Here is a 27,624-nt window from a genome sequence, read left to right on the forward strand (position 1 = left end):
GTACGCCTTTTCCCGGTACCTCCTCCCGGGACCCCCTTCCTTGTGCCCCTCCCCAGTGCCCCGTCTCGGTATCCCCTCCCCAGTACCCCCCTCAATGCCCTCCCCGGTACCCCCGTCCCAGGGACCCCGTCCCGGTACCGCGCCGTGCTCTCCCTCTAACCCCGCCCCCTGCTCATCTAACCCCGCCCCTGCTCATCTAACCCCGCCCCCGCTCACCTAACCACGCCCCATTGACCACGCCCCAATCAAATGTCCCATCGCGCTGTGGCCCCGCCCCAGTGTGGCCCCGCCCCACCCTTAAGACCACGCCCCCACCTCGCCTCCTATACCTGAGTATCGGCGGAGTCCTGGCCCCGCCCCCGGTCCTATGACCACGCCCCCTCAGCCATGTCTCCCACGCGCTCCGTAGCCCCGCCCCCTCCGCTAATCCCGCCCCCACCTTCGCATTGGCCGCCGGGGCGCGGCGTTGCCCAATGAGCGCGCGGCGCGGGCGGAAGCGGCGCTGGGAGGACCGGAAGCGGCGCCGGAGCGCCGGGTGAGGGTCGAGACCGAGCGGAGCCCGCGAGACCCCCCGGAGACCCCCCAGCAGCCCCGAAAAGTCCCCGGAACCCCCCGAGTCCCAGCCCCGCGCCGCCGCGATGTTCCTCACACGCTCCGAGTATGACCGGTGAGTGTGCGGCCGCCCCCGCTGAGTCACGGGGCCCGTGCGCCGAGCGGGGCCTCCCGGGCCGGGGTCGCACCGCGGGTGGCGGGAGCCCCGGGGGGAGTGTGAGGGTGGGATGGGGGGGTCTGGGGAAGGGGCTGGAGCACCGGGAGAACTGAGGGAGCTGGGGAAGGGGCTGGAGCAGCAAGAGCAGCTGAGGGAGCTGGGGGGGCTCAGCCTGGAGAGAAGGAGGCTCAGGGGGGACCTTCTGGCTCTGCAACCCCCTGACAGGAGGGGGGAGCCGGGGGGGGTCGGGCTCTGCTCCCAGGGAACAAGGGACAGGAGGAGAGGGAACGGCCTCAGGCTGAGCCAGGGAGGGTCAGGTTGGATATTGGGGAAATTCCTGCCTGGAAAGGGCTGTAAAGCACGGGAAGGGGCTGCCCGGGGGGTTCTGGAGCCCCCATCCCTGGAGGTGTCCTCAAAACCTGTGGATGTGGCCCTTGGGGACACGGGCAGGGGTGGCCTTGGTAGGGCTGGGGGTGGTTGGACTCGATGATCCCAGAGGGCTTTTCCAGCCTCAAGAATTCCTCAGGGGAAAACAAACCTCTCCTGGCAGGGTCAGGTTGGATACTGGGGGAATTCCTGCATGGAAAAGTGGTCTGGCCCTGGGAGGGGATGCCCAGGGGGGTTTGGAGCCTCCATCCCTGGAGCTGTCCAGAAAACACCTGGATGTGGCACCTGGGGACGTGGGATTCCAGAATTCCAGGGGCTCCCAGCCTGGAATGGGATGTGTTCTGTGACGCTCCCTGTTCCCTGTGTCCAGGACCATCCCAAATCCAGTCCCCGGGAGGGTCCCAGGTGGCTCCCGGGCCCCCATTCCTGGTTTTCCTGCCCCCCTGAGTGTCCCTGTTGTCCCTGCAGGGGTGTGAACACCTTCTCTCCCGAGGGGAGGCTCTTCCAGGTGGAATATGCCATCGAGGCCATAAAGGTACTGTCACCTCCACCCCCTTTCCAAGCTTTTGGGGCTCCTGGGGCTCCTTCAAACCCCAAACTGGGTTGGTTGGGACAAATCCCGGGGCTGTTCCCTCCCAAACTTCCCACCCTCTGCTCTCCTGAGGGTCACGAAGGACCAAATCCCAGCGTTTTCCCCCCAGTTCAGGGGGATGGTCCCTTCCCATGTCCCCAAACCAACCCCAATCCCAAGATCTTTCTCCTCAGATCAGCCCTAAAAGGTTGGATTTAAGAGCAGGAAGCCCCAAGGGGCCTTTTGGGGTTAAATGTCCTTAATTGGAAAATGTTCCTGTTTATTATGTGGTATTTATAGGATTGGGAATAAGGTTAAATTTGGGATAAACTGGTTGAGGGATGAAGGGAAGGAGCCCTGGGGGGTTTGGGTTGGGGAAGAGGAGCGTCCTGCCTTCAGTTCCTGGGAGCACTAAAATGAGGGATAAAGGGATAATGGGGGAAAAAAAGGGGGGAAAAGGTGATGGAAGTGATAAAATCTGCAAGGAATTGGGAATTAAAGCTCCTGGGATGGGGGATCAGGGTGGTTGTTCATGGGATCGAGGGCGGATCAACAAGGGGCTGGTGGGATCAACATGGGATCAAACATGGGATTGGTGGGATCAACATGGGATCAAGGTAAGGATTGGTGGGATCAACATGGGATCAAGTTAAGGATGGATGGGATCAATATGGGATCAAGGTAAGGATGGATGGAATCAATATGGGATCAAGGCAGGGATAGGTGGGATCAAGGCAGGCACTGATGGGATCAAGGTCAGGGGCTGGTGGGATCCAGGTAAGCCTTGGTAGGATCACAGTGGGATCAAGGCAGGATCAAGGTGGGATCAAGATGAGGATTGATGGGCTCAAGGTTAGAGTTGATGGGATCAAGGTTGGATCCAGGCAGGGACTGGTGGGATTAAGGTGGGATCAGGGTGGGCTTTAAAGTAGGGGCTGGTGGGACCAAGGTGAGATCAAGGTAGGGGTTGGTGAGATCAAGGGAAGGATTATTAGGATCAAGGTGGGATCAAGGCAGGGATTGGTGGGATCAAGGTGGGATCAAGGCAGGGATTGGTGGGATCAAGGTGGGATCAAAGCAGGGATTGGTGGGATCAAGGTGGGATCAAAGCAGGGATTGGTGGGATCAAGGTGGGATCAAGGCAGGGATTGGTGGGATCAAGGTGGGATCAAGGCAGGGATTGGTGGGATCAAGGTGGGATCAAGGCAGGGATTGGTGGGATCAAGGTGGGATCAAGGCAGGGGCTGACGGGATCCAAGCAGAGGTTTCCAGGAGCTCCTGGGATGTTCCCTGTGCCTGTGGGGACACCGCAGTGACCCTGGGGTGTCCTGGAGCTCCCGGGACACTGGGCAGAGCAGGAACTCTTGGAAAGCAAAGTGCCCAGGTTTTGGGCTGGGATTTGGGATTTGGGCCCATCTGGGAAATCCTCTCTCCCTTTAAACTTCCTTCCCTCTGGCAGAGGAGGATTCCCAGGGCCTTTCCCACTCCTCAGGCCTCTCCAGCTGCTGTTGCCCAGGAGGTGAGGGGTCTGCTGGCCCAGCCAGCTGGGAATGCCATGGATTCCACCTTCCCCACTTCCCAGTTCAGGGAATAACCTTGGAAACCCAGAGCGGGTTTGTTCGGGGGGGGGGGGGTGACAGGATGAAACCCAGGAAATCCCAGCCCCAAATAAGGCAGATTTGGGAGTTTCTGTTGGAGCTTTGGGGCCTGGGGGGTGTTTTCCAGTTGGGCTCCACGGCCATCGGGATCCAGACGTCAGAGGGAGTGTGCCTGGCCGTGGAGAAGAGGATCACCTCCCCTCTCATGGAGCCCAGCAGCATCGAGAAGATCGTGGAGATCGACTCCCACATCGGTGAGGATCTGGGATACAGCCCTGGGAACAGGGATACAGCCCTGGGAACAACCTGGGAACAGCCTGGGAACAGGGATACAGCCCTGGGAACAGCCTGGGAACAGGAATACAGCCCTGGGAACAGCCTGGGAACAGGGATACAGCCCTGGGAACAGCCTGGGAACAGGGATACAGCCCTGGGAACAGCCTGGGAACAGGGACACAGCCCTGGGAGCACCCCTGCAATCCTGGGGGTTTATATCCCAGGGGTCCACCCCCTGGGAGGTTGGGAAGCTGTGCTTTGGGATGAACCCTCCCTGAGAGGGGCAGGAAAACTGGGAATGGGGGCCCTGCAGCCACCTGGGACCCCCCCCCAGGGTCTGAATTTGGAGTGTTCCTGGACACAGGGAACAGGGAGTGTCACAGAACACATCCCATTCCAGGCTGGAATCCTAAATGGTGCCCAGGAGCCCCTGGAATTCTGGAATCCCACGTCCTCAGGTGCCACATCCAGGTGTTTTCTGGACAGCTCCAGGGATGGAGGCTCCAAACCCCCCTGGGCAGCCCCTCCCAGGGCCAGACCTCCCTCTGGGAACAGCCCTGGGAGCAGCTCTGGAATCCCAGGAGTTTATATCCCAAGGATCTCCCCCAGGAGTTTGGGAAGCTGTGCTTTGGGATGGGCCCTCCTGGTGCTCCCGGGCACTGGTTTTCCAGGCTCCAGGCCAGCTCCAGGAGCAGGGAAGAGGCAGCTGAAGCGCTGCCCCTGCTTCAGTGACCTCCCTCATCCCAAATTTAGCTCTGGAAGGGCGGGGAATTGCAGGGATTTGACTCCAGGCCAGTTTTTCTGGGAGAGCCGGAGCCACCTCTGCCCTGAGAGCCCCCCACGGCCTCCTGGAGGGCAGGAGAGCTCCCAGATTCCCATATTCCTGCTCTGGGGGCATGGGAAGAGCTCCAGGAGGAGCTCCCTGGGGGCTGTTCCATGGGCTCCTGCTGCGGGTCAGCCAGGCAGGGCCCCTTCCCAGCAGGTTGTTTCCATGGAATCCTCAAAGTTGGAAAAGCCCTCTGGGGTCATGGAGTGCAACCATTCCCAAGGGCCACATCCAGGTGTTTTTTGGACGCTCCCAGGGATGGGGATTCCAACCCCCCTGGGCAGCTCCTTCCCGTGCTTTACAGCCCTTTCCAGGCAGGAATTTTCCCAGTATCCAACCTGACCCTCCCCTGGCCCAGCCTGAGGCCGTTCCCTCTCCTTGTTCCCTGGGAGCAGAGCCCGACCCCCCCCCCGGCTCCCCCTCCTGTCTGGGAATTCTGGAGAGGGAGAAGGTCCCCCCTGAGCCTTCTTTTTTTCAGGATGAACTCCTGGTTTTCCAGCCCCTTCCCCATCCCTGGATGCCTCAATGTCCTTCTTGTCCCGAGGGACCCAAAGCTGCCCCCAGAATTCCAGGTGTGGAATTCCAGTGCCCAGCACAGGGGGGGCAAATCCCACCCTCTCCCGTTCCCACATTCCTGCTTGGGAAACGTTGTGTCTCACGTGGGTTTTGGGGCAGTTTGGGGGGAGAACTCATCCCGAGGACAGTGTGGAATGACTCCTCTCCCATTCCAGGCTGTGCCATGAGCGGCCTGATCGCCGATGCCAAGACCTTGATTGACAAGGCCCGAGTGGAGACTCAGGTGAGATCCCACAAATCCCGGGAATGCCTTGGGAGTCCGGGGAAAGGGAAGATCATTCCAGTAAAGGAGCTGGAATGGGAAAGGTGTGGAGTGGGAGGTTTGCTGGGAGCACAAGGGCTGTGCCTGCCTCTGTTTTGGCAAAACACTGGATATATTGGATGTGTTTTTATCCCCCTAAATTTCCTGGATGCTCCAAGGTGCCAGGGGCAAATCCCTGCTGGAGTAAAGGCTTTTCCTGAGGCTTTTCCTTACATATTATCCTACATATTTCCTACATATTCCCCAGCTCTGGAGAGCTGGATAACCCATTGCTTCCAGAACAGATGCTGGGATAAGGCATTCCAGCCTTGTCTTTCCCTGCTGTTATCCCAAGGTTTGGTTATCCTGAGACTTTCTGGGGATTTCTGCCCTTCCCGGCTCTTCCACGGGAGCACAGGCGCTGAGTTCCCCAGGGAGACAATCCCTGTGGGATTGACGCTCCTCCCCGCCCCAGCAGCCCCCCGGGAATGCCGTGTTTCCCGGGAGCACAGGGAGAGCAGGGATGTTTGTGCCCCTTTCCCTGCAGAACCACTGGTTCACCTACAACGAGACGATGACGGTGGAGAGCGTCACCCAGGCCGTGTCCAACCTGGCCCTGCAGTTCGGGGAGGAAGACGCCGATCCCGGAGCCATGGTGGGCGCCGGCAGGGATTTGGGAATGCCGGGGGGGCTTCGGGGGGGGTTGATCCCCCCGTCCCGCTCCGTGTCCCACTGTCCCCTCCTGTCTCCCGCAGTCCCGCCCCTTCGGCGTCGCGCTGCTCTTCGGGGGAGTGGATGAGAAGGGCCCCCAGCTGTGAGTGCTGCTCCTGGAATCCTTTGGGAAGATCCAAACCTCCCCTGGGAACTCCCCGCCGGGTGCATTCGGGGATTTTCCCGAAGGGTTCATCCCGCTGTGTGTCTGTCCCGTTATGGATCCCTTCCCTGAGCCCTCCCTGCCTGTTCCCATGGGAAACACCCCTGATCTTCCCCAAATCCTTTTTTTCTGGGTTAAAGCCGTGCTTTCCTGGGAAAGAGGGAAGCGTTCCAGCTCTCCCTGGGCCGAGTTTATTCCTCCCTTTCCCTAAAGGAGGCCGGTAACCCAATCCCTGGGACATTCCTTGGGGTGGTGGCTGTAACCTGAACTCCGGGATTCAAAGGGCCCTGCTGGAGGTGGGAAGGGCTCTGCAGAGCCAGCCCAGCAAGGCTCGGCTCCCAGCAGGAAAAACCAGCTGGATTTACTCCAAAAAATGTGGAGAAAGGGGGAAAATCCAAAGGGAAATTGTTCCCCGGGCAACAAAGGCAGTGTTGGAGTGCCCAGGGGGGTTTGGAGCCTCCATCCCTGGAACTGTCCAGAAAACACCTGGATGTGGCACTTGGGGATGTGGGATTCCAGAATTCCAGGGGCCCCTGGGGCACCACTGGGATTGCAGAGGCTCCCAGCCTGGAATGGGATGTGTTCTGTGACAATCCCTGTTCCCTGTGTCCAGGACCATCCCAAATCCAGCCCCTGGGGGGGGTCCCAGGTGGCTGCAGGGCCCCCCATTCCCAGTTTTCCTGCCCCTCTCAGGGAGGGCTCCTCCCAGAGCACAGCTTCCCAACCTCCCAGGGGGTACCTCCTTTGGGATATAAACCCCTGGGATTCCCTGGGGATGAATCCCAACTGCAGGTGCTCCGGGAGCTCCGGGGGGTGGTGGAGGGTCCCTGGGGATGAATCCCAAGTGCAGGCGCTCCGGGAGCTCCGGGGGGTGGTGGGAGGGTCCCTGGGCTGCAGCCACCCCGCTGTGCCCGCAGGTTCCACATGGATCCCTCGGGAACGTTCGTGCAGTGCGACGCCAGAGCCATCGGCTCGGCCTCCGAGGGCGCCCAGAGCTCCCTGCAGGAGGTCTATCACAAGGTAAGGAATGGCTCTGGGATTGGGAAGCGCATCCCAGGGATTTGGGGAACCCCAGCACCTCCTGGCATCCCCGAATTCCCTTCCCAGGGAGGATTTAGGAGTGGGGTGAGGAGGAGGTGCCGGGGCCGCTCGGGGCAGGTCATCCCTTGGCAGAGCATCCCGTGAGGATCCCGTGGGTCCCGTGAGGATCCTGTGGATCCTGAGGATCTTTACAGCCCGGAGCAGAGCTGCTTCCAGCACCTGCTGTGCCTATGGGATAATCCAAGCCTTGGCAGGAAGTTCCTTATAAATAACCCTGAGCTCCGAGCGCTGCCATTGGCATCAGGCTCCCCGGGGGGCCAGGCCTGGGAAACCAGGGAATCTTCTGCTGGAATTCCTGCTCATTTGGGGTATGCAAGAGGAACTTCCTGCCCCTCCACGACAAGGAGGGAGGTGGGAATCCAAACCTTAATGAAAAGCACAATTAGTGGGAAGAGCGATTTGTCTGCTAGGATTATCCCAGTCCTGCATTCCCAGGGTTGCCAACCCTTTTCCAAGTGCAAAAGGCTGGGAAAACTCATTTATCCCCTAGAATTATCCTAATTCTTGATGCCCTGGATTATCAGCCCTTTTCCAAGTGGTGAGTGATGGGTGGGAAGAGTCATTTTTCCACTAGAATTGTCCCAGTTCTGGATTCCCTGATTCCCGACCCTTTTCCACGTGGTAACAGCTGGGAAAACTCACTTCTCCACTAGAATTATCCCAATTCTGGGCTCCCTTCATTCCCAACCCTTTTCCAAGTTTTGATGGCTGGGAAGAGCCATTTATCCCCTGGAATTCTCCTGATTCTGGATTCCCTTGATTCCCACCCCTCTTCCCTGTGGACATGGCTGGGAAGAGTCATTTATCCACTGGCATTATCCCAGTTCTGGCTCTGGGGCTTCCTGCAGGGATTTATGGGATTAAACACAGAGGCTTCTTCCAAGAGGGAATCTGGCTTTTTTTGTGGGAAGTGGGTGCCAAACCCCAGCCCCTCGTGTCCCAATCCCACCAGTGGGATTTCTGTGCCCAAAGTGCCAGTTTTTAAGCCAAAAAAAAGCAGGATTTCACCATCCCTGGGGATGTCCCTGCCCTGATGGTGCTGCAGATCCCTGGATAAGCTGCTCCATCCCGGCTGATGGGATTTGGGGAAGGGGAGGGGGGAGAGGGGCCCCATCCCGGGCCGAGGGATCCAGGAGCTGTGTGTTTTCCAGTCCATGACGCTGAAGGAAGCCATCAGATCCTCCCTGGTGATCCTGAAACAGGTCATGGAGGAGAAACTCAACGCCACCAACATCGAGGTGAGTCCTCCTGGAGACGGGAATGCGCCTGGAGCCGGGAAGGGAGCAGCCCAGGGCTTCCTGGAGCTGGGAATGAGCAGCCCAGGGCTTCCTGGAGCTGGGAGTGAGCAGCCCAGGGCTTCCTGGAGCTGGGAGTGAGCAGCCCAGGGCTTCCTGGAGCCGGGAATGAGCAGCCCAGGGCTTCCTGGAGCTGGGAATGAGCAGCCCAGGGCTTCCTGGAGCTGGGAATGAGCAGCCCAGGGCTTCCTGGAGCTGGGAGTGAGCAGCCCAGGGCTTCCTGGAGCTGGGAGTGAGCAGCCCAGGGCTTCCTGGAGATGGGAATGAGCAGCCCAGGGCTTCCTGGAGATGGGAATGAGCAGCCCAGGGCTTCCTGGAGCCAGGAATGAGCAGCCCAGGGCTTCCTGGAGCTGGGAATGAGCAGCCCAGGGCTTCCTGGAGCTGGGAATGAGCAGCTCAAGGCTTCCTGGAGCCAGGAATGAGCAGCCCAGGGTTTCCTGGAGCTGGGAATAGAGCAGCCCAGGGCTTCCTGGAGCTGGGAATGAGCAGCTCAAGGCTTCCTGGAGCTGGGAATGAGGTGATGGAGCAGCTCAGGGCTTCCCAAGCCAACAGCTGATGTTCCTGCCCCTTCCAGCATGGGAAGCTGGAGTGTTTTGCCTTCCTGGTGTGTTTTCCCAGCTAATCCATGGTTTGGAAGGTGTTCTCTGCCCTTCCCGAGTCAGCAGGGACCTGGGCTGCCCCCCTGGGTGCTCGCTGTCCCCCTGGATTCAGCCATTCCCGGTAACTTTAGAAGGAATGGAAATTCTACAGCTCCTGGGCTGCTAAATCAGGCCTGGGGCAGTGCCAGGAACGCCCTGGAGGGACAGAGCAGGATCCTGCAGGAATGGCTGTGCCCCTGGAACCCCGGGAGAACCCAGGGCCTGGGGGTGCCTGACCCCCCAAACCTGCTCCTTGTGGGCTCCTTTTAGGGTGGGAAAGGCAGGAGCCCCCCCTGGATTGGGTGGGATCAGTGGGAGATGAGGAGCCAGGCCCCTGGATAGGGTTTGCTTCTATTTCTGGCAGGTTATGAGACACCAGACCTTTCCAAACCACGGCATTCCAGCTCCTCTCTCCTCCCATTCCTTCCCTCTGGCTGCTGGGAGCCCTTTCCCCATTGCACCCCATTTTTACCTTCAGCATTCCTGCTGGTGGGATTCCCAGTGGGATTAACCAGCTTCCTTTGGGAGGGGGAAGCCAAGAGCACGTGAAAACTTGGATCCTCGTGTCCCAAAGCGGTGCCACCCAGCTGGAATCTCCTTCCCAGGTGCTTTCCCATCCTGGGTACAGTGAGGGCCCTGGAATGTGTACAGTATCCTGATGTCATATCCCGATTTAACAGGGGCTTAACTGTGCCTGGCACGGCCCTGGAGTGGGGAGGAATGGGAATGGTGCCAGGGGGGCAGGAATGTGCTGAGGGATCCAAAGGTTCCCCTCGACTCCACTCACCCCCAGGGCCCTTTGGTTCCTGGAAGGAGGTGCTGCTCCCATGGATCCCGGGGGTTTTCCATCCAGGAACAAAAGTGAGGCTGTGGAAGAGTTAAATCCATTGGTGGCAAAGTTTGGGAGCCTGGAAGGGTTTTTATGGATTTTCAGATGAATGACTTCCCTGTCAAAGCTGCTTGGGAATGGGGGAGTGAAGGTTTGCAGGGAGAAGGTTTGAGGAGAGCTGGAAAAGCGACAGGATCGGTGTCTCTGAGGGCTGAGTTTGGCTGTTTGTGCACGTTTTTGGGGAATTTAGGGATGGTTTGGGGTGTTTCTGGCTGGTTGGGTCCGGGATCAATCCAGGTTTGGTGCCCAGAAAAGCTCTGGATGCTCCATCCCTGGAAGTGCTCAAGGTGAGGTTGGCCAGAGCTTGGAGCAGCCTGGGATAGCAGAAGGTGCCCCTGGCAGGGGTGGGATTGGATGGGATTTAAGGGCCCTTCCCACCCAAACCATTCTGGGATTTAAAGGGTCTAAGGGGCATCTCCAGGTGTCTCAGAATTCCAGGTAAACCCTGAGCTCCCAGGCTGAGTGTTGGGATGTTTCTCGTGGGAAACACCTCCTGGGCTCCCTCCCTTCCCCCAAATCCTGCCCCTCCCCTTGTGCTGCTCCAGGGGGGATTCTGGGAGCAGAGTCAGCTCGGGAGAGCTCTGGGATTCGCTGGGATGCTCCACAGCTTTCCTTGGGTGCATCCCAGATAATCTGATCCCTAAGGAGTCAAACTGTGTTCCCAGTTCAGGAGCATCCCAGGTCATTCCTGCCCCATCCCATCTCTCTCCAGCCCATCCCAGCTCCCTCCAGCCCCATCCTAGGCCATTCCTGTCCCATCCCATCTCTCTCCAGCCCATCCCTGCTCCCTCCAGCCCATCCCAGGCCATTCCTGCCCCATCCCAAGCTGTTCCAGCCCCATCCCAGGCCATTCCTGTCCCATCCCATCTCTCTCCAGCCCATCCCTGCTCCCTCCATCCCAGGCCATTCCTGCCCCATCCCAAGCTGTTCCAGCCCCATCCCAGGCCATTCCTGCCCCATCCCATCTCCCTCCAGCCCATCCCAGCTCTCTCCTGCCCCATCCCTGCTCCCTCCAGCCCATCCCATCTCCCTCCAGCCCATCCCAGCTCTCTCCTGGAGCCTTGGCTGTCCCTCTGGCCCAGCTTTCCCTGTGTTGGGCTCATCCCTGAGCCAGGTGTGACCCTTCATCCCGCTCACATTCCTCCTCCATCCCAGTGTCCCCTGTCCTGCCTCTGGAATGCCTGGGCTGCCTGCCCTGGCCCTGTGCTGTCCCCAGCCCCATCCCTCGGGCTTTTCCTTGGAGATCTCCCTTTTAGGCCTGGCCTGGTGTGGTGTTTGGCCCTCCCCCAGCTCCCAGACAGGCTGGGATTTATCCCCTTGGAGGAGAAGAGGCAGGAATTCCCTTATTCCCGTTTTTTTTTGATGCCTTTCCTCCCCCCCACCTTCCTGCTCCCACTGCAGTTCCCTGCTCCCGGAGGAGCCTGAGTCAATCCAAAGCTATTTGTGCAGCCAGCAGCTATTTTAGGGAATGAGGGCTGGCAGCTCAGGGAACAGCTGCTCCCTGCTTTCCTCAGCCCCTTAACCCCTTATTCCTTGTTTTCCAGCTGGCCACGGTGGAGCCCGGGATGAAATTCCACATGTACACCAAGGAGGAGCTGGAAGAGGTTATCAAGGATATCTGAAAAACAAGGAAACCCCCCCCCCCAGAAGCTCCAATTTCCCACTCCCGATCGAAGGAACTCTCCCAGGGCACCCAGTTCCTGGGATTTCCCCTCCTTTATCCCGCCAGATCCGGAGGTGTTTTTTACTCTTTGTGGACAGAACCGAGGAGGGAATGAAATAAATGATTTTGTTATTCCCTTGGGGGCCCTGGGAGAGGGGGGAAAAGGTGGGAAGAGGGGGTTTGGAGCAGGGCTTGGGGGTGGAGCAGGACGGGAGCGGGGCCAGGGGGCTCTGCTGGGGCAGAGTCTCCCTCTCGTGGTGAATCCATGGGGAATTCCAGGTGGAATCCCACAGTTCTCTTTAAAAAATTAGGGCTTTTTGGACCTGTTTGGTGCATTCCCCCCACTCCCTTTTCTGGTGGTTTTTATCCACAAATGTCCCAGGAGCTCTGACTCCTTCCTATAACCTCGGGTTTCCTTCCAGAAAAGCTTGGAAAAATCCCTAAAAAGTCATAAAACAGAGCCCACCAAGCAGGAACATGGATAGAGGATTTTATTATGGATAAAAATCCTCCAAACCTCTCAAATCCTGCAAGTACCATTGGATTTTATGGGTTTAACCCCATTTTTGACCAAACAATTTCTGCTTATCCCAATTTTCTTCCCTTAGTTTCTCATTCTCCAGTGGGAATCTCTATCCCTGTCCTCCAAAAAGAGTCTGGGAATCAAGGATCAGTCTGATAAGGGAATAAACTGAGATTATGAGAGTATTTTCCTGTACAATCGTGGTTGTGTGGAAAACCAGCTCTGCCTGGGAAGGGGAGAGGCCTGGGAATTAAATTCCAGGAGAAATTCCAATTTTAAATTCCAATTCCTGAATAAACTGCGATTTCAAATCCCAATTCCAGGAGAAACTACAATTTTAAATTGCAATTTCAGGATAAATTGCAATTCTAAATTCCAATTCCAGGAGAAATTCCAGTTTCCAGTCCCGAGGCAAATTACAATTTTAAATTCCAATTCCTGAATAAATTGCAATTTTAAATCCCAGTTCCAGGAGAAATTGCAATTTTGAATTCCAATTCCTAAATAAATTGCAATTTTAAATCCCAATTCCAGGAGAAATTGCAAGTTTAAATTCCAAACCGCCTTTCCCCCTCCTTTCTCCCCCCTTTTCTTTCCCCTTTTCCTTCTGCTCCTTCCACCCCCCTTGTTTTTCCCTTTTTCCCTTTTCACCATTTTCCCCCTTTCCTTTTCCACCAAAAACCACTTCTGCCTTTTCCAGACAGGAAAATGCCCATCCTGTTAATTTTCCCCTCTCTTACCATTCCCAGCTGGATTCAGGAAGGGAGGCCAGGTCTGGGAAAACAGGCCTAACCCAGAACCCTCCTCTTGGGAATTCTCCTCTCCCAGAGGAGTCTGAAGGGAACACCTTGGCTCCCCTGGGGTGGGCTTGGATCCAACCCCTGTCCCTGCATTAATCCATTAATGGCTTTTTCCCTCTGGGAAGACATTCCCTGGAGCCTGGAATGTGGGGAATTCATCTGGATTCTGGAATGCTGGGCCACTCCCCGCAGCCCAAAGTGGGGCAGGGCTGTGGGACAGGAGCTGCTCCATCCGGAATATCCAGAGGAGCAGGAGCAGAGCCCTCACCCTTTATCCCACTGTATCATCCCAGAGCTCAGCTTCCCTCTGGGAATGAGGCCCAGGGCTGTCCTGGGGGCTGTTCCAGCTGCATTTGTTTGTGTCCCAGGGACACAAAAGCCCTTTGTTCCCCCCGGGACAGAAATGGCCCTTTGGGACAGAAATGGCCCTTTGGGACAGAAATGGCCCTTTGTGCCCCGTCCTGTCACCAGGCTGGGGTGGCATTGCCAGGGGACCTTTTATTCCCCCAGATCCACACATTTTCCCCTCAGGATTTCCTTCCACTGCCCAAAATCTGCCTTTTCCACCCCAAAATCTGCTTTTTCCACCCCAAAACCTGCCCTTTCCACCCCAAAATTCACCTCTTCCACTTCAAAATCTACCCCAGACCCCCAAATCAGAATTTTTTACCTCAGAAATGTTCCCACACCCCAATATTTGCCTCATCACCCCCAAATCTACCTTTTTTTTTAAACTCTAAACCTTATCCAGACCCCAAAATCTGCTTCTTTTTTCTGGCCTCAAAACCTGCTTCTTTTCCCTCAGGATTTCCTCCCACCCCTCAAAATCTGCCTCTTCCACACCAAAATCTCTTTTTTTTTTGCCTCAAAACCTGACTTTCCCTCAGGATTTGCTCCCACCTCCCAAAATCTGCCTCTTCAACCCCAAATCTGCCCCAGAGCCCATAATCAGAACTTTTTTACCTCAGGAATGTCTCCACCCCCCAATATTTGTCTTATCACCCCCAAATCTGCATATTCCCCCTCAAAATCTGCTCCTTTTCCCTCAGGATTTCCTCCCACCCCCTGAAATCTGCCTTTTGCTCCCCAAAATCAGCCCCAGAGCCCAAAATCTATTTTTTTTGCCTCAAAAACTGCTTTTCCTTCAGGATTTCTTCCCGCCCCCAAAATCTGCTTCTTCCACCTCAAAATCTACCCCAGACCTCCCAAATCAGAATTTTTTACCTCAGAAATGTCCCCACCCCCCAATATTTGCCTCATCACCCCCAAATCTACCTTTTTTTTTTACCTCTAAATCTGATCCAGACCCCAAAATCTCTTTTTTTTTTTTTCTGGCCTCAAAACCTGCTTCTTTTCCCTCAGGATTTCTTCCCAACCCTAAAATCTGCCTCTTCAAGCCCCAAATCTGCCCCAGAGCCCAAAATCTTCATTTTTTTACCTCAGGAATGTCCCCACTCCCAATATTTGTCTCATCACCCCCAAATCTCCCATTTCCCCCCCTCAAAATCTGCCTTTTCCACACCAAAATCTGGTTTGTGTTTTTTTTTTTTTTTTTTTTTTTTTTTTTTTTTTTTTTTTTGGTTTTTTTTTTTTTTTTTTTGCCTCAAAGCTTGACTTTCCCTCAGGATTTCCTCCCACCCCCCAAAATCTTCCTCTTCAACCTGAAAATCTGCCCCAGAGCCCCAAATCAGAATTTTTGAGGGGCCCAAAATCGGCTCCTTTTCCTTCAGGATTCCCTCACCACTACCCCCCCCCAAAAAATCTGCCCTTTTCACCCCAAAATCTACTCCAGACCCCAAAATCTGCATTTTTTTACCTCAGAAATGTTGCCCCAAATTCTTGGCTCCTCTGGGACCGGGCCCTTGTGCTCCGTGTGGGATCCATCCCAGAGCCCTTTCCCTGCTCCCTGTTTTCCGGGAAAAGGGAATAAAAGAGGCAGGAAGATGAAATTTTCCCCTCAGCACAATGAAAATTCCCTTTTTTTAATGCGGGATGAGGGTCAGGACAATGAGCACGAGGGTCAATCCCATCTCTGCCGGGCTGGGAATTCCAGGCTCTCCCGGTTCCTGATCCCGAGGGGTTTTCCATGTGCAGCCCCCCCGTTTTGTGGGGGATGGGGTGGGGGTGTCGTTGCATCAGGAACGGCACCAACTGCTCAGGGCGATTGTGCAACGGGAAGGGGCCCCCAAACTCCCGGGACACCGAGGGAGGAGCCGGTCGCGGGGGGTTGGGGGGTGTCCCGCTGCCGTGCCCTGAGCCACCCCCAGGCCGTGAACCCCCTGTCCCCACGCCGGGACCACCCTCCCGGCCCTGGGACCCTCTGTTCCCACGCCAGCCCCCTATGTGCCCCCCAGCCTGAGACCCCCCTGTCCCCGCCCCGGGACCGCTCCAGGCCCCCCTGTCCCCACCCCTTGTCCTCTTGTCCCCAGCCCGGGATCCCCTGGGACCCCTTGTCCCCACCCTGGGCCCTCTGTCCCCTTTCTGGGCCCCTCCCTGCCCCCCGAGGGTCCCCGCGCACGTGGGCTCCTTCACTTTCTGACCGGGACGGGTGGGCCCGGCGCGCCCCCCGCCACCTGTGCCTCCGACCAATCAGAAAAATCTCCGCGGCGCCGCCCTCCAATGAGAGCGCTGTCGCTAGGTAGATTAGCGCGCGGGTGTCAGCGGGCAGGGGGGCGGGCTCGTCCCCATCGTGCAAGCGCCGCGGCCAATCACGACAGGAGGCGGTGATGACTGACAAACAACCAAACCAATCAGAGCAGGGTGAGCTATGACGGCAAGGAGAAGGCGTGGCCGCGCCTTGAGCGACACCTCGTACAGCCAATCAGAGCGCGGGGGTGCGGCGCGGCCAGCCAATGGGAGCTGTGGGGCGGGCCGCGGCGGGCGCGGAGGTGCCGGGCCGGGAGTCGCGATGGGGCCGCGGCGCGGGGCGGGCGCGGGGCCGGGCCCGGCGCTGGGTCTGGCGCTCGGACTCGGCCTGGCCGTGGCCGCGGGGGCCGCGCTGGGGCTGAGGCACCGCGGGCCGCACCGGGACCCCCGCGGCGGCGGCGAGGCCTGCGCCGACCTGCGCGGGGCGGCGGCCGCGCTCGGCAAACAACACGCACCAGGTGAGCGCGGACGGACGGGCGGACGGGCAGAGGGGAGGGGGCTGTGCGGGGAGCGGGGACACCGCGGGGACGGCGGGGACACCACGGGGACACTCCGCCCTCCGGCCGGGACACGCACCTCCCGCCCCCCAGCCCCGCCCCCGCCCTGCGGGACGGGCGGACGGACCGACGGACAGGGAGATGGACGGAGAGACAGAGGGACAGGCGGACTGATAGAGAGATAGACGGACAGACGGACAGAGCTGTAGACGGAGAGACAGAGGGACAGGCGGACTAATAGAGAGATAGACGGACAGACGGACAGAGCTGTAGACGGAGAGACAGAGGGACAGGCGGACTGACAGAGGGATAGAGGGAGAAACGGACAGAGCGGTAGATGGAAAGACAGAGAGACAGACGGACTGAGAGAGAGACGGAGAGACGGACAGGGCGATTGACGGAAAGACAGAGCGATAGACAGACTGATAAAGCGACAGACAGAGGCGCAGACGGACAGAGCGATAGGCGGAGCAACAGAGGGACAGAGCGATAGGCGGAGCAACAGAGGGACAGAGCGATAGACGGACTGATAGAGCGATAGAGTGACAAACGGACAGACCGATAGACAGGCAGGCGGACGGACAGACCGACAAACAGACAGATAGGTGGACCGACAGACGGACAGACCGACAGACAGATAGACTGCCCTGGTAGAGCCCGACCCCCCGATGTGATGGCAGGTGGGGGTGAGACGGACAGACAGACAGATAGACATCCCCCCCTGCACCCCTTGGGATGGACAGACAGACAGACAGACATCCCCCACTGCACCACCTGGGATGGACAGACAGACAGACACACAGACACTGCACTCCCTGGGACAGACAGACAGACAGACAGACAGGCCCCCATGAGTGTCCCTATGCCCCCTCCCAGTGTCCCCAGGCCCCCCCGGTGTCCCCAGCTGCCCCCCCGCTGCCCCTCAGTCCCCCCGTGTCCCCGGGGGTCCCTGGCTGGCAGGGGTGGCCGTGGGTGGGGTGGGGGGGGTCCCAGCACGGTCCGGGGGGGCTGAGGGGGAAAGAGGGTGGTGTCACTGTCCTGGGGGGGTGGCAGAGACCCCCTCCCTGCCCTGGGGGGGGGTCTGGTGCTGTGGGGGCCCTGTCCCTGAGGGGGAGTCTGTCCCTATGGGTTATGGGGGGAGTCTGTCTCTGTGTGTGGGAGTCTGTCCCTATGTGGGGGGGGGGGGGGCTCTGTCCCTGTGGGGGAGGGTCTGTTGCTGTAGGGGGGTCTGTCCCTGTGGGGGGGGTCTGTCCCTGTGGGGAGGGGTCTGTTGCTATAGGGGGGGGTCTGTCCCTTTGGGGGGTCTGTTGCTATGGGGGGGGGGCTCTGTCGCTGTGGGGGGTCCCCCTGCTGTCCCCCCCAGCTCTGGGGGTCCCCTGTGACATCTCTCCCCCTGCAGTGTGTCTTTGATGACCTGAGTGGCTCCGTGTCCCTGTCCTGGGTGGGCGACAGCACCGGGGTGAGCACTGGGGGGGCACAGTGGGGTTCCTGTGTCCCCCCCGAGGGGCTGTGAACCCCCCTGTCCCTGAGGGGCTGTGGGATTGGGGGTCTCCTTCACGATCTGTGGCGTTGGGGGTCCCTTTGTCCCTCCAGTGTCCTTGCGGGGCTGTGAGATTGGGGGTCTTTCAGTCCCCTCCTTGTCCCCATGTCCCTGTGACTTTTGGGGTCCCTTTGTCCCCTCCGTGTCCCTGAGGGGCTGTGGGGTTGGAGGTCCCTTGGTCCTGCTATCTCTTGTGGGACTGGGGGTCCCTCTGTCCCCTCCATGACCTGTGGGGCTGAGGGTCTCTCTGTCCCCCCCATGTCCCTGTGGGTTGGGGTCCCTGTGTCCCCCCATGTCCCTGTGGGTTGGGGTCCCTGTGTCCCCCCATGTCCCTGTGGGATGGGGGTCCCTGTGGGTTGGGGTCCCTGTGTCCCCCCCATGTCCCTGTGGGTTGGGGGTCCCTGTGTCCCCTTCATGTCCTGTGGGGCTGAGGTCTCTGTCCCCCCATGCCCTGTGGGGTTGGGGGTCCCCCTGTGCCCCCCCTGTCCCCCCCACCCCCGAGATGCTGGAGGGCAGGGGGGTGCAGGGAGGACCCCCCTCTGTGGGGTGTCCAGGGACCCCCACGTGACCCCCCCGTGCCCCTTTCCCAGGTGATCCTGGTGCTGACGACATTCCATGTGCCCCTGGTGATCATGAGCTTCGGGCAGTCCAAGCTCTACCGCAGGTGACCCCCTGACCCCCTCAAAATGGGACCCCCCTGCCCCTCAGCCCCTCCCCCCCTTAACCCCACCCCCTCAACCCCCGCTCCTAACCCCGCTCCTAACCCCACCCCTTAACCCCACCCCTAACCCCTCCCTCCTTAACCCCACCTTTCTTAACCCTCCCCTTTAACCCCACCCCCTGACCCCTCCCCCAACCCTGCCCCTTAACCCCGCCCCTCCTGACCCTGTCCCCCCTTAGCCCCGCCCCCTTAACCCCTCTGGAATTCCAGCGAGGATTACGGGAAAACCTTCCAGGACATCACGGGGCTCATCAACAACACCTTCATCCGCACGGAATTCGGGATGGCCATCGGGCCCGAGAACTCCGGGAAGGTGGGCAGGAGCTGGGAACGAGGGGAGGGATCCGGGAATTTGGGAACCCCCCCAAATTTCCTTGGCTTTCCCTCGTGGGGTGTTCTGTGTTTTGTGTTTTGCGTGGGGTGAAATTGCATCACAATCCCCAAAATCCCCCCCAAATCTTCCCCAAATCCCCCAAAATTCCACCAAAATCCCCTGAAATCCCCCTAAAATCCCCCCAAATCCCCCAAAGTCTTTCCCAAATCATTTGAAATTCTACCGAAGTCCCCTGAAATCCCCCTAAAATCCCCCCAAATCCCCCCAGATCTTTCCCAAATCCCTTGAAATTGCACCAATATCCCCTGACACCCCCCTGACACCCCCCAATGCAGGTGATCCTGACGGGGGACGTGTCTGGGGGCGGGCGTGGCGGGCGCATTTTCCGCTCCTGGGACTTCGCCCGGAATTTCGTGCCCACGGAGCTGCCCTTCCACCCCCTGGCCCAGATCTCCTACAGCCCCCGGCGGGCAGAGCGCCTGCTGGCACTGAGCACCGAGGTACTGGGGGCACTGGGGGGACTGGGGAGACTGGGAGGGCAACTGGGGACACTGAGGGCAACTGGGGGGCAACTAGGGGGGAAACTGGGGGCACGGGTGGGGGACCAGGGAATACTTTTGGGTAATTTAGGACACTTGTGGGGCAGCTGGGGACATTCGAGGGCAACTGGGGACACTGGGGGGGCAACTGGGATACACGTGGGGAGGGTGGGGACACTTTTGGGGTGTCTGGGCACAGTTGTGGGGCACCTGTGGACACCTGCGGGGTGACTGGGATCCTTGAGGGGGATGTGGGGACACTTCTGGGGTGTTTGGGGACACTTTTGGGTGTCTGGGGACACTTTTGAGGTGTTTGGGGACACTTTTGGGTGTCTGGGGACACTTTTGGGGTGCTGGAGACACTGGTGGGGCCCCGGGCTGGGGGCACACGGGGTGGGGGTTGTTGGGGGAGCCCATCCTGATCCCGATGCCCCCTGTCCCAGAACGGGCTCTGGATCTCCACGGATTTCGGGGAGCACTGGCGGGAGATCCACAAATCCGTGTGCTTGGCCAAGTGGTGAGTCCCTGCTGGATTTTGGAATGGGGAGGGGGACGGCATTTCGGGAATCACCCCCCCCTCCTCCCCTCCCCAAATTACATCCCAGCCCTTTTCTTGGGGCTGAATTCCCTGAATTCCCTCTTCCCTCAGGGGCGAGAACGACACCATCTTCTTCACCACGTTCCTGAACAATTCCTGCAGTGAGTCCCGCGGGATGGGGGGGTCGGGAGCATCCCAAACCCCTCCGGAGCCCCCTGACCCCCCCCTCCCATGCGTTAAGAAGCTGATCTGGGATTCCTGGAGCTGAAGAAAACCCCCGACCTGGGACGATCCTTCCGGACCATCGGCTCCCGGATCTATTCCTTCGGGATGGGCGGCCGCTTCCTCTTCGCCTCCGTCATGACGGAGCAGGTGCCGATCCCGCTTTTCCCGCTGTCCCCTGGTCTCCCTGTGCCATCCCACGGGTTATCCCGGCGCTGCTGCTCCCACAGGGCACCACGAGGCGCATCCACGTGTCCCTGGACCAGGGGGATTCCTGGAACATGGCCCAGCTGCCCTCGGTGGGACACGAGCAGTTCTACTCCATCCTGGCCGCCAACGACGACCTGGTGTTCATGCACGTGGACGAGCCCGGGGGTGAGCGGGAGGGGGAATGGGAGTGGGAGTGGGATTGGGAGCGGGAGCAGGAGTGGGATCAGGAGCAGGAGCGGGATCGGGAGTGGGATCCGGGAGTGGGAGTGAGACTAAGAGCGGGATCCGGGAGCGATATCCGGGATTGGGATTGGGAGTGGGAGCAGGATCAGGAGCGGGATTGAGATCAGGATTGGGATCAGGAGTGGGAGCATGAGTGAGATTGGGATTGGGATCCAGGAGCGGGAGCGAGAGCGGGATCCAGAAACGGGATTGGGAACGGCATGCAGGAGCGGGAGCGAGAGCCGGATCTGGGAGCGGGATTGGGATTGAGATTGGGATCCGGAGCAGGATTGGGAGTGGGATCTGGGAGTGGGATGCGGGAATGAGATCTGGGAGTGAGAGCGGGATCAGGAGTGCCGGGAGATGGGCAGGGATGGCAGGATACCCCTGGGAGATGGGAAGAGATGGTGGGACAGCTCCAGGAGATGGGCAGGGATGGTGGGACAGCCCTGGGAGATGGGCAGGGATGGTGGGACAGCCCTGAGAGATGGGCAGGGATGGTGGGACAGCCCTGGAACACAGGCAGGGATGGTGGGACAGCCCTGGAACACAGGCAGGGATGGTGGGACAGCCCTGGAACACAGGCAGGGATGGTGGGACACCCCCGGGAAGCTCTGGGAGGGGCACAGGGGGGGTTTCCCTGTGGGACTCTGCTGACCGTCCCCCCGCCCGCTGCATTTTCCGGGGATTTGGTGCTTCCTGCCCCCCCTGCTGCAGACACGGGATTCGGGACCATCTACACGTCGGACGAGCGCGGGATCCTCTACTCCAAGTCCCTGGAGAGGCACCTGTACACCACCACGGGCGGGGAGACCGACTTCACCAACGTCACCTCCCTGCGCGGCACCTTCATCACCAGCGTGCTGGCCGAGGGTGCGCTGGGATCCACCCGGGATCTGCCCCGGGATCCACCCTGGGACATGGGATCCACCCGGGATCTGCCCTGGGATCCACCCTGGGGGCTGGAATCCACATGGGATCTGTCCCTGGGATCCACCCCGGGGGCTGGGATCCACCCCAGGGGCTGGGATCCACCTGGGATCTGCCCCCTCGGATCCACCCTGGGATCCACTCAGGGACCTGGGATCAATCCCTGAGATCTGGAATCCACCCCTGGAATCTGGGATCTGCCTGTGGGATCTGGGATCCATCCCTGGGGCCTAGGATCCACCCCTGGGACCCACTCCTGAAATCTGGGACCCACCCCTGGGATCCATTAACGGGGGCTGAGACCCACCCCTGGGATCTGGGATCGACCTCTGGGATCCACCCTGGGATCCAGGACCTGGGATCCACCCCCACCCCCCCACCCCCCCGGCTAGGATCCACCCTGGGATCTGGGATCTGCCTCTGGAATCTACCCTGGGATCTGGGATCTGCCTGTAGGATCCATCCCTGGGACCTGGGATCCATACTTGGGATCCACCACTGGGATCCATTCCTGGGATCTGGGTTAAGGGGGATGGAGAAGAGGGTGATCCCATCCCAAAAATCCTTTTCAGGGTTCAGGGATCTGTGGGGATGGAGAGGAGAGTAATCCCATCCCAAAAATCCTGCCCTGGGATCTGGGCTCTGGGGGGATGGAGGAGGGAAGGGGGATCCCACCCCAAAAATCTTCCACAGGGGTGGGATTTGGGGTCTGGGATCTGATCTGGGGGGATGGAGGGGAGAGGGATCCCACCCCACAAATCCTCCCTTGGATCTGGGATGGGGGGGGATGGAGCAGAGTGTGATCCCATCCCCTAAATCCTCCCCTGGCATGGGATTTGGGGTCTGGGATCTGGGATGGGGGGATGGAGGGGAGGGTGATCCCACCCCAAAAATCTTCCATAGGGATGGGATTTGGGATCTGGGGAGATGGAGGGAAGAGGGATCCCATCCCAAAAGTCCCTCCCTGGGATCTTGTATCTGGGCTCTTGGATCTGGGGGGATGGAGGGGAGAGGGATCCCATCCCAAAAATCTTCCACAGGGGTGGGACTTGGGATCTGGGGGGATGGAGGGAAGGGGATCCCACCCCACAAATCCTCCCCTGGGATGGGACCCGGGTGGGAGGGAGGGGGGTGTGACCCTGCCCCCAAACTCCTTCCCAGGACTGGGGGCTGTGGGATCTGGGGGTGCTGGGGGGTCGGGGGCTGTGCTGAACCCCCCCCCATTCCCTGTCATTCCTGGACATTCCCTGTGCCCATCCCAGACAATTCCATCCGCTCCGTGATCACCTTCGACCGGGGGGGGCAGTGGGAGCCCCTGCGCAGACCCCACAACAGCCCCTGCGACGGCACCGCCCCCAGCGGGGACCAGGTGGGACCCCAGAGAGGGGGGGCCTAAGGGGGGGAGAACCCCAAAGGGGGGGGAGACACCAAAGGGGCAACCCCAAAGGGAGGGGGAGACCCCAAAGTGGGGGGGGAACCTAAAGTGGAGAGGAGACCCCCCAAAGGCGGGGGAGAGATCCTAAAGGGGGAGGGAGACCCCAAAGGGGGAGGGAGACCCCAAAGGGGGAGGGAGACCCCAAAGGGGGCAATCCCAAAGGGAGGGGGAGACCCCAAAGTGGGGGGGGAGATCCTACGGAGGGGGAGACCCCCAAAGGGGGAGGGAGACCTCAAAGGGGGAGACAGCAACAGGGGGACCCCAAAGGGAGGCAGGACCCTCAAAGGAGGGGGAGACCTCCAAAGGGGGAGGGAGACCCCCAATGGGGGGGCAGGACCCCCTCGGTGACCCCCAGACTGAGGGGTGGGGACAACACCCCTAACTTGGGGGCTGAAGGGGGAGGAGGGGGGTGGGACCCCCAGAGCAGGGGGCTGGGGAGGGGAGGAGGGGGGTGGCACCCCTGGGTGGGGACCCCCAAACTGGGGGGAAGGTGGTGTGCGACTCCTGGGTGGAACCCCCAGATTGAGGGGCCGGGGAGGGAGAGGAGGGGGGTGGGACCCCCAGAGGGGACCCCCAAACTCGTGAGGTGAGGGAGGGGTGGGGAGACCCTCAGATTGGGGGCTGGGAAGGGGGGTGTGTGTGGGACCCCCGGGTGGGACCCTCATGGGGCACTGGGGGGAAGTTTGGGGGCTCCCTGAGTCTGAGGGGGTCTGCAGGGGGTGCCATAGGGGGGTCCATGGGGATCCTGGGGGTCCCGTGGGGGTCCCATGGGTGCCATGGGAGGTTGGTGGGTGCCATGGGGGTCCCCTGGGGGTCCTGTGGGTCCCATGGGCGTTCTGTGGGTGCCATGTGGGGTTGGGGGGGTCCATGGGTGCCATGGGGGGTCCCCAGGGGTCCTGTGGGTCCCATGGGGATCCCGTGGGTGCCATGGGGGTCCTGGGGGGCCTGTGGGTGCTGTGGTAGGTTCATGGATGCCGTGGGGAGGTACCATGAGCCCTGTGGGGGGTCCATGGATACCATGGGGGTCCCATGTGCCCCGTGGGTGTCCCATGTGCCCCATGGGTGTGTCCCGTGAGCCCCGTTGGGGTCCCGTGAGCCCCGTTGGGGTCCTGTGTCCCCCCGGGGGTGCTGACAGTGCCCCCCCTGCAGTGCAGCCTGCACATCCACGCCCTGTACAGCATCTCGCAGAAGCTCAACGTGCCCATGGCGCCGCTGTCGGAGCCCAACGCCGTGGGCATCGTCCTCGCCCACGGTACGGGGGGGCCGGGGGGCTGCGGGGACCCCCCCCGGTGCCCCCCAGACTGACGTGAGCCCCCCCAGGGAGCGTCGGGGGGGGCCATGTCCGTGATGAGCCCCGACGTGTTCGTGTCCGACGACGGCGGCTACAGCTGGGCCCGGACCCTGCGGGGTCCCCACCACTACGGCATCCTGGACTCGGGGGGGCTGCTCGTGGCCATCCAGCACAGCCAGCCAGCCCCTCAACACCCTCCTGTGAGTATGGGGGGGCCCCGGGGGGGTCTGGGGGTCTGGGGGGTCCTCAACACCAGCCAGCCCCTCAACACCCTCCTGTGAGTATGGGGGGGGCTCGGGAGGGTCCTGGGGGTCTGGGGGGGGTCCTCAACACCAGCACCCTCCTGTGAGTATGGGGGGGGTTATTGGGGGGTCCTGGGGGGATCCTCAACACCATCCAGCACACCATCCAGCCCCTCAGCACCCTCCTGTGAGTCTGGGTGGGCTCTGGGGGCTCCTGGGGGTTTGAGAGAGCTGCTCGTGGCCATCCAGCCCCTCAGCACCCTGCTGTGAGTCTTGCCGGGGTCCTGAGCAGTCCTAGGGGTCTGGGGAGGTCCTCAACACTATCCAGCACACCAGCCAGCCCTTCAGCACCCTCCTGTGAGTCTGGGGGGTCCTGGGGGTTTGGGGTGTCCCTGGGTTTGGGGACTTCCTGTGTTTGGGGCATCCCTCAGGTTTGGGGTGTTCCCTGTAGGATCCATGGCTTTGGGCTGCCCCTGGTGCTGGCTTATCCCTGGCTTTAGGCTGTTCCTGTCTCAGGGGTCCCTGGCTCCGGACTCCCAGGTTTTGGGGTACCCCCATTCCCGGATGCCCCTTCCCCGGTGGTCCCTGGCTGTGCCCCCCCAGGTTTACCCTGGTAGTCCCTGGCTGTGCCCCCCGTGCCCCCAGGTTGTCCCTGGTGGTCCCTGACTGTGCCCCCCCGTGCCCCCAGGTTTACCCTGGTGGTCTCTGGCTGTGCCCCCTGTGTCCCCAGGTTCTCCCCAGACAAGGGGCAGTGCTGGTACAGCCCGAGGTTGTCCCTGGGGGTCCCTGAGCTGTGGGGGCCCCCCAGGTTCTCCCTGGCTGACAGGCAGTGCTGGGGACACCCCAGGTTCTCCCCGGGGTCCCTGTCTGTGCCCCCAGGTTCTCCAAGGTGGTCCCAGGTTCTCCAAGGTGGTCCCAGGTTCTCGGCTGTCCCCCTCCCTGGTGGTCCCTGTTTTTATGGCATCCCCCTCCCTGGTGGTCCCTGACTGTGCCCCCCTGCCCCCAGGTTCTCCCCGGACGAGGGGCAGTGCTGGGACACCCCAGGTTCACCCCCGGTGGTCTCACCCCGGTGGTCTCTGTGTCCCCAGGTTCTCCCCGGATGAGAGGCAGTGCTGACACAGCCTCAGGTTGTCCCTGGGGGTCCCTGACTGTCCCCTGTGCCCCCCAGGTTCTCCCCGGACGAGGGGCAGTGCTGGTACAGCCACACCTTCTCCCCCGAACCGCTCTTCTTCACGGGCCTGGCCTCGGAGCCGGGGGCTCGCTCCAGCACCGTCAGCGTGTGGGGGTTCCGGGGGGCCTTCCCCGCCCGGCACTGGGTGTCCTACACCGTGGATTTTGGGGAGCTGCTCAGCAGGACCTGTGAGAGGGGCAGGGACAGGGAGGGGATGGAGGGGATATGGGGGATGGAGGGATGGGGGGATATGGGGGATGGAAGGATGGGGGGATATGGGGGATGGAGGGATGGAGGGGATATGGGGGGTGGGGGGATATGGGGGATGGAGGGATGGGGGGGATGCAGGGATGGAAGGATATGGGGATGGAGGGAATGAGGGGATGGAGGGATGGAGGGGATGGGGGCGATGGAGAGGAGCAGCAGGGAACAGCCAAGGATGGGGACAGCTGGGATGGGGATAAACTGGGATGGGGACAGACTGGGAGCTGAGCTGGGGACACGGGGACAGGCTGGAGTTGGGATAACCCGGGCTGTGGACAGGCTGGAGTTGGGATAACCTGGGCTGGGGACAGGCTGGAGTTGGGATAACCTGGGCTGGGGACACGGGGACAGGCTGGAGTTGGGATAGCCCGGGCTGGGGACAGGCTGGAGTTGGGATAACCTGTGCTGGGGACAGGCTGGAGTTGGGATAACCTGGGCTGGGGACTGGCTGGAGTTGGGATAACCTGTGCTGGGGACTTGGGGACAGTGGTGGCTCTGCAGCCCAGGCCGGGCCGTGTCCGTGTCCATGTCCCCTCCATCGTGTCCCCGTGCCCGAGCAGGCGAGGACAAGGACTACACCATCTGGCTGGCTCACTCCAGCGACCCCAGCGCTCCCAGTGACGGCTGCGTGCTGGGCTACAAGGAGCAGTTCCGGCGCCTGCGCAAGGCCTCGCTCTGCCGCAACGGGCGCGGCTTCAGCGCCAGCCCCCAGCGCTCCGTGTGCCCCTGCACCCTGCAGGACTTCCTGTGGTACTGATCCCAAACCATCCCATCCCAAACCATCCCAAACCATCCTAACACAGCCCCCAGCGCTCCGTGTGCCCCTGCACCCTGCAGGACTTCCTGTGGTACTGATCCCAAACCATCCATCCACACAACACAGCCCCCAGCGCTCCGTGTGCCCCTGCACCCTGCAGGACTTCCTGTGGTACTGATCCCAAACCATCCCATCCCAACACAGCCCCCAGCGCTCCGTGTGCCCCTGCACCGTGCAGGACTTCCTGTGGTACTGATCCCAAACCATCCCATCCCAAACCATCCCAAACCATCCTAACACAGCCCCCAGCGCTCCGTGTGCCCCTGCACCCTGCAGGACTTCCTGTGGTACTGATCCCAAACCATCCCATCCCAAACCATCCCAAACCATCCTAACACAGCCCCCAGCGCTCCGTGTGCCCCTGCACCCTGCAGGACTTCCTGTGGTACTGATCCCAAACCATCCTAACACAGCCCCCCAGCGCTCCGTGTGCCCCTGCACCCTGCAGGACTTCCTGTGGTACTGATCCCAAACCATCCCATCCACCCAAACCATCCAAACCATCTAACACAGCCCCCAGCGCTCCGTGTGCCCCTGCACCCTGCAGGACTTCCTGTGGTACTGATCCCAAACCATCCTAACACAGCCCCCAGCGCTCCGTGTGCCCCTGCACCCTGCAGGACTTCCTGTGGTACTGATCCCAAACCATCCCATCCCAAACCATCCCAAACCATCCCAACACAGCCCCCAGTGCTCCGTGTGCCCCTCACACCCTGCAGGACTTCCTGTGGTACTGATCCCATCCCAAACCATCCCAACACAGCCCCCAGCGCTCCGTGTGCCCCTGCACCCTGCAGGACTTCCTGTGGTACTGATCCCAAACCATCCCATCCCAAACCATCCCAAACCATCCTAACACAGCCCCCAGCGCTCCGTGTGCCCCTGCACCCTGCAGGACTTCCTGTGGTACTGATCCCAAACCATCCCATCCCAAACCATCCCAAACCATCCTAACACAGCCCCCAGCGCTCCGTGTGCCCCTGCACCCTGCAGGACTTCCTGTGGTACTGATCCCAAACCATCCTAACACAGCCCCCA

At 60.5% G+C, this 27,624-nt stretch overlaps 2 protein-coding genes and 1 long non-coding RNA gene across 8 annotated transcripts; 2 read left to right on the forward strand and 1 right to left on the reverse strand.

Annotated features, from left to right (window-relative positions):
- The first annotated feature begins 478 nt into the window (after positions 1-478).
- On the forward strand, positions 479-11,780 carry PSMA5 (proteasome 20S subunit alpha 5). The gene is made up of 9 exons (XM_064636040.1): positions 479-667; positions 1,565-1,631; positions 3,393-3,519; positions 5,099-5,166; positions 5,732-5,839; positions 5,940-5,998; positions 6,976-7,078; positions 8,311-8,397; positions 11,526-11,780. Exons 1-9 carry the CDS (start codon positions 639-641, stop codon positions 11,601-11,603), a joined length of 726 nt encoding a protein of 241 aa, XP_064492110.1. The 5' UTR covers positions 479-638; the 3' UTR covers positions 11,604-11,780.
- On the reverse strand, positions 8,411-15,574 carry LOC135402671 (uncharacterized). 3 transcript variants are annotated; one of them, XR_010425207.1, is made up of 4 exons: positions 15,486-15,574; positions 14,784-14,873; positions 9,880-9,959; positions 8,411-9,728 (listed from the first exon to the last, which is right to left on the reverse strand). It is a non-coding gene; the product is annotated as an uncharacterized LOC135402671 (long non-coding RNA). The 3 variants fall into 3 exon arrangements; XR_010425206.1 differs by lacking the exon at positions 15,486-15,574 and having other exon boundaries at positions 14,784-15,275; XR_010425208.1 differs by lacking the exon at positions 15,486-15,574 and having other exon boundaries at positions 9,880-10,000; positions 14,784-15,275.
- Positions 15,575-15,903: 329 nt separating this feature from the next.
- SORT1 (sortilin 1) lies at positions 15,904-26,719 on the forward strand. 4 transcript variants are annotated; one of them, XM_064636071.1, is made up of 15 exons: positions 15,904-16,071; positions 17,510-17,569; positions 18,241-18,314; positions 18,582-18,684; positions 19,041-19,205; positions 19,688-19,761; positions 19,894-19,943; positions 20,027-20,154; positions 20,235-20,379; positions 21,154-21,309; positions 22,629-22,735; positions 23,951-24,053; positions 24,122-24,292; positions 25,503-25,693; positions 26,330-26,719. In XM_064636071.1, exons 3-15 carry the CDS (start codon positions 18,283-18,285, stop codon positions 26,702-26,704), a joined length of 1,800 nt encoding a protein of 599 aa, XP_064492141.1. In that variant the 5' UTR covers positions 15,904-16,071; positions 17,510-17,569; positions 18,241-18,282; the 3' UTR covers positions 26,705-26,719. The 4 variants fall into 4 exon arrangements, with proteins under 4 accessions (XP_064492141.1, XP_064492140.1, XP_064492144.1 ...); XM_064636070.1 differs by having other exon boundaries at positions 15,906-16,071; positions 20,024-20,154; XM_064636074.1 differs by lacking the exon at positions 15,904-16,071 and adding an exon at positions 24,349-24,369 and having other exon boundaries at positions 20,024-20,154; positions 24,126-24,270; positions 26,330-26,571.
- Positions 26,720-27,624: the final 905 nt, after the last annotated feature.

This window comes from Pseudopipra pipra, chromosome 25 (genome assembly GCF_036250125.1).
Source record: "Pseudopipra pipra isolate bDixPip1 chromosome 25, bDixPip1.hap1, whole genome shotgun sequence".
NCBI lineage: Eukaryota > Metazoa > Chordata > Aves > Passeriformes > Pipridae > Pseudopipra > Pseudopipra pipra.

Coding starts and splice junctions, on each gene's coding strand:
- PSMA5 (XM_064636040.1), top strand. CDS start 639: ATGTTCCTCACACGCTCCGAGTATGACCG. Junction 668..1,564: donor ACACGCTCCGAGTATGACCG/GTGAGTGTGCGG, acceptor TTGTCCCTGCAG/GGGTGTGAACACCTTCTCTC. Junction 5,840..5,939: donor ACGCCGATCCCGGAGCCATG/GTGGGCGCCGGC, acceptor TGTCTCCCGCAG/TCCCGCCCCTTCGGCGTCGC.
- SORT1 (XM_064636070.1), top strand. CDS start 18,283: ATGAGCTTCGGGCAGTCCAAGCTCTACCGCAG. Junction 18,685..19,040: donor GGCCCGAGAACTCCGGGAAG/GTGGGCAGGAGC, acceptor CCCCCAATGCAG/GTGATCCTGACGGGGGACGT. Junction 19,762..19,893: donor TCCGTGTGCTTGGCCAAGTG/GTGAGTCCCTGC, acceptor CTCTTCCCTCAG/GGGCGAGAACGACACCATCT.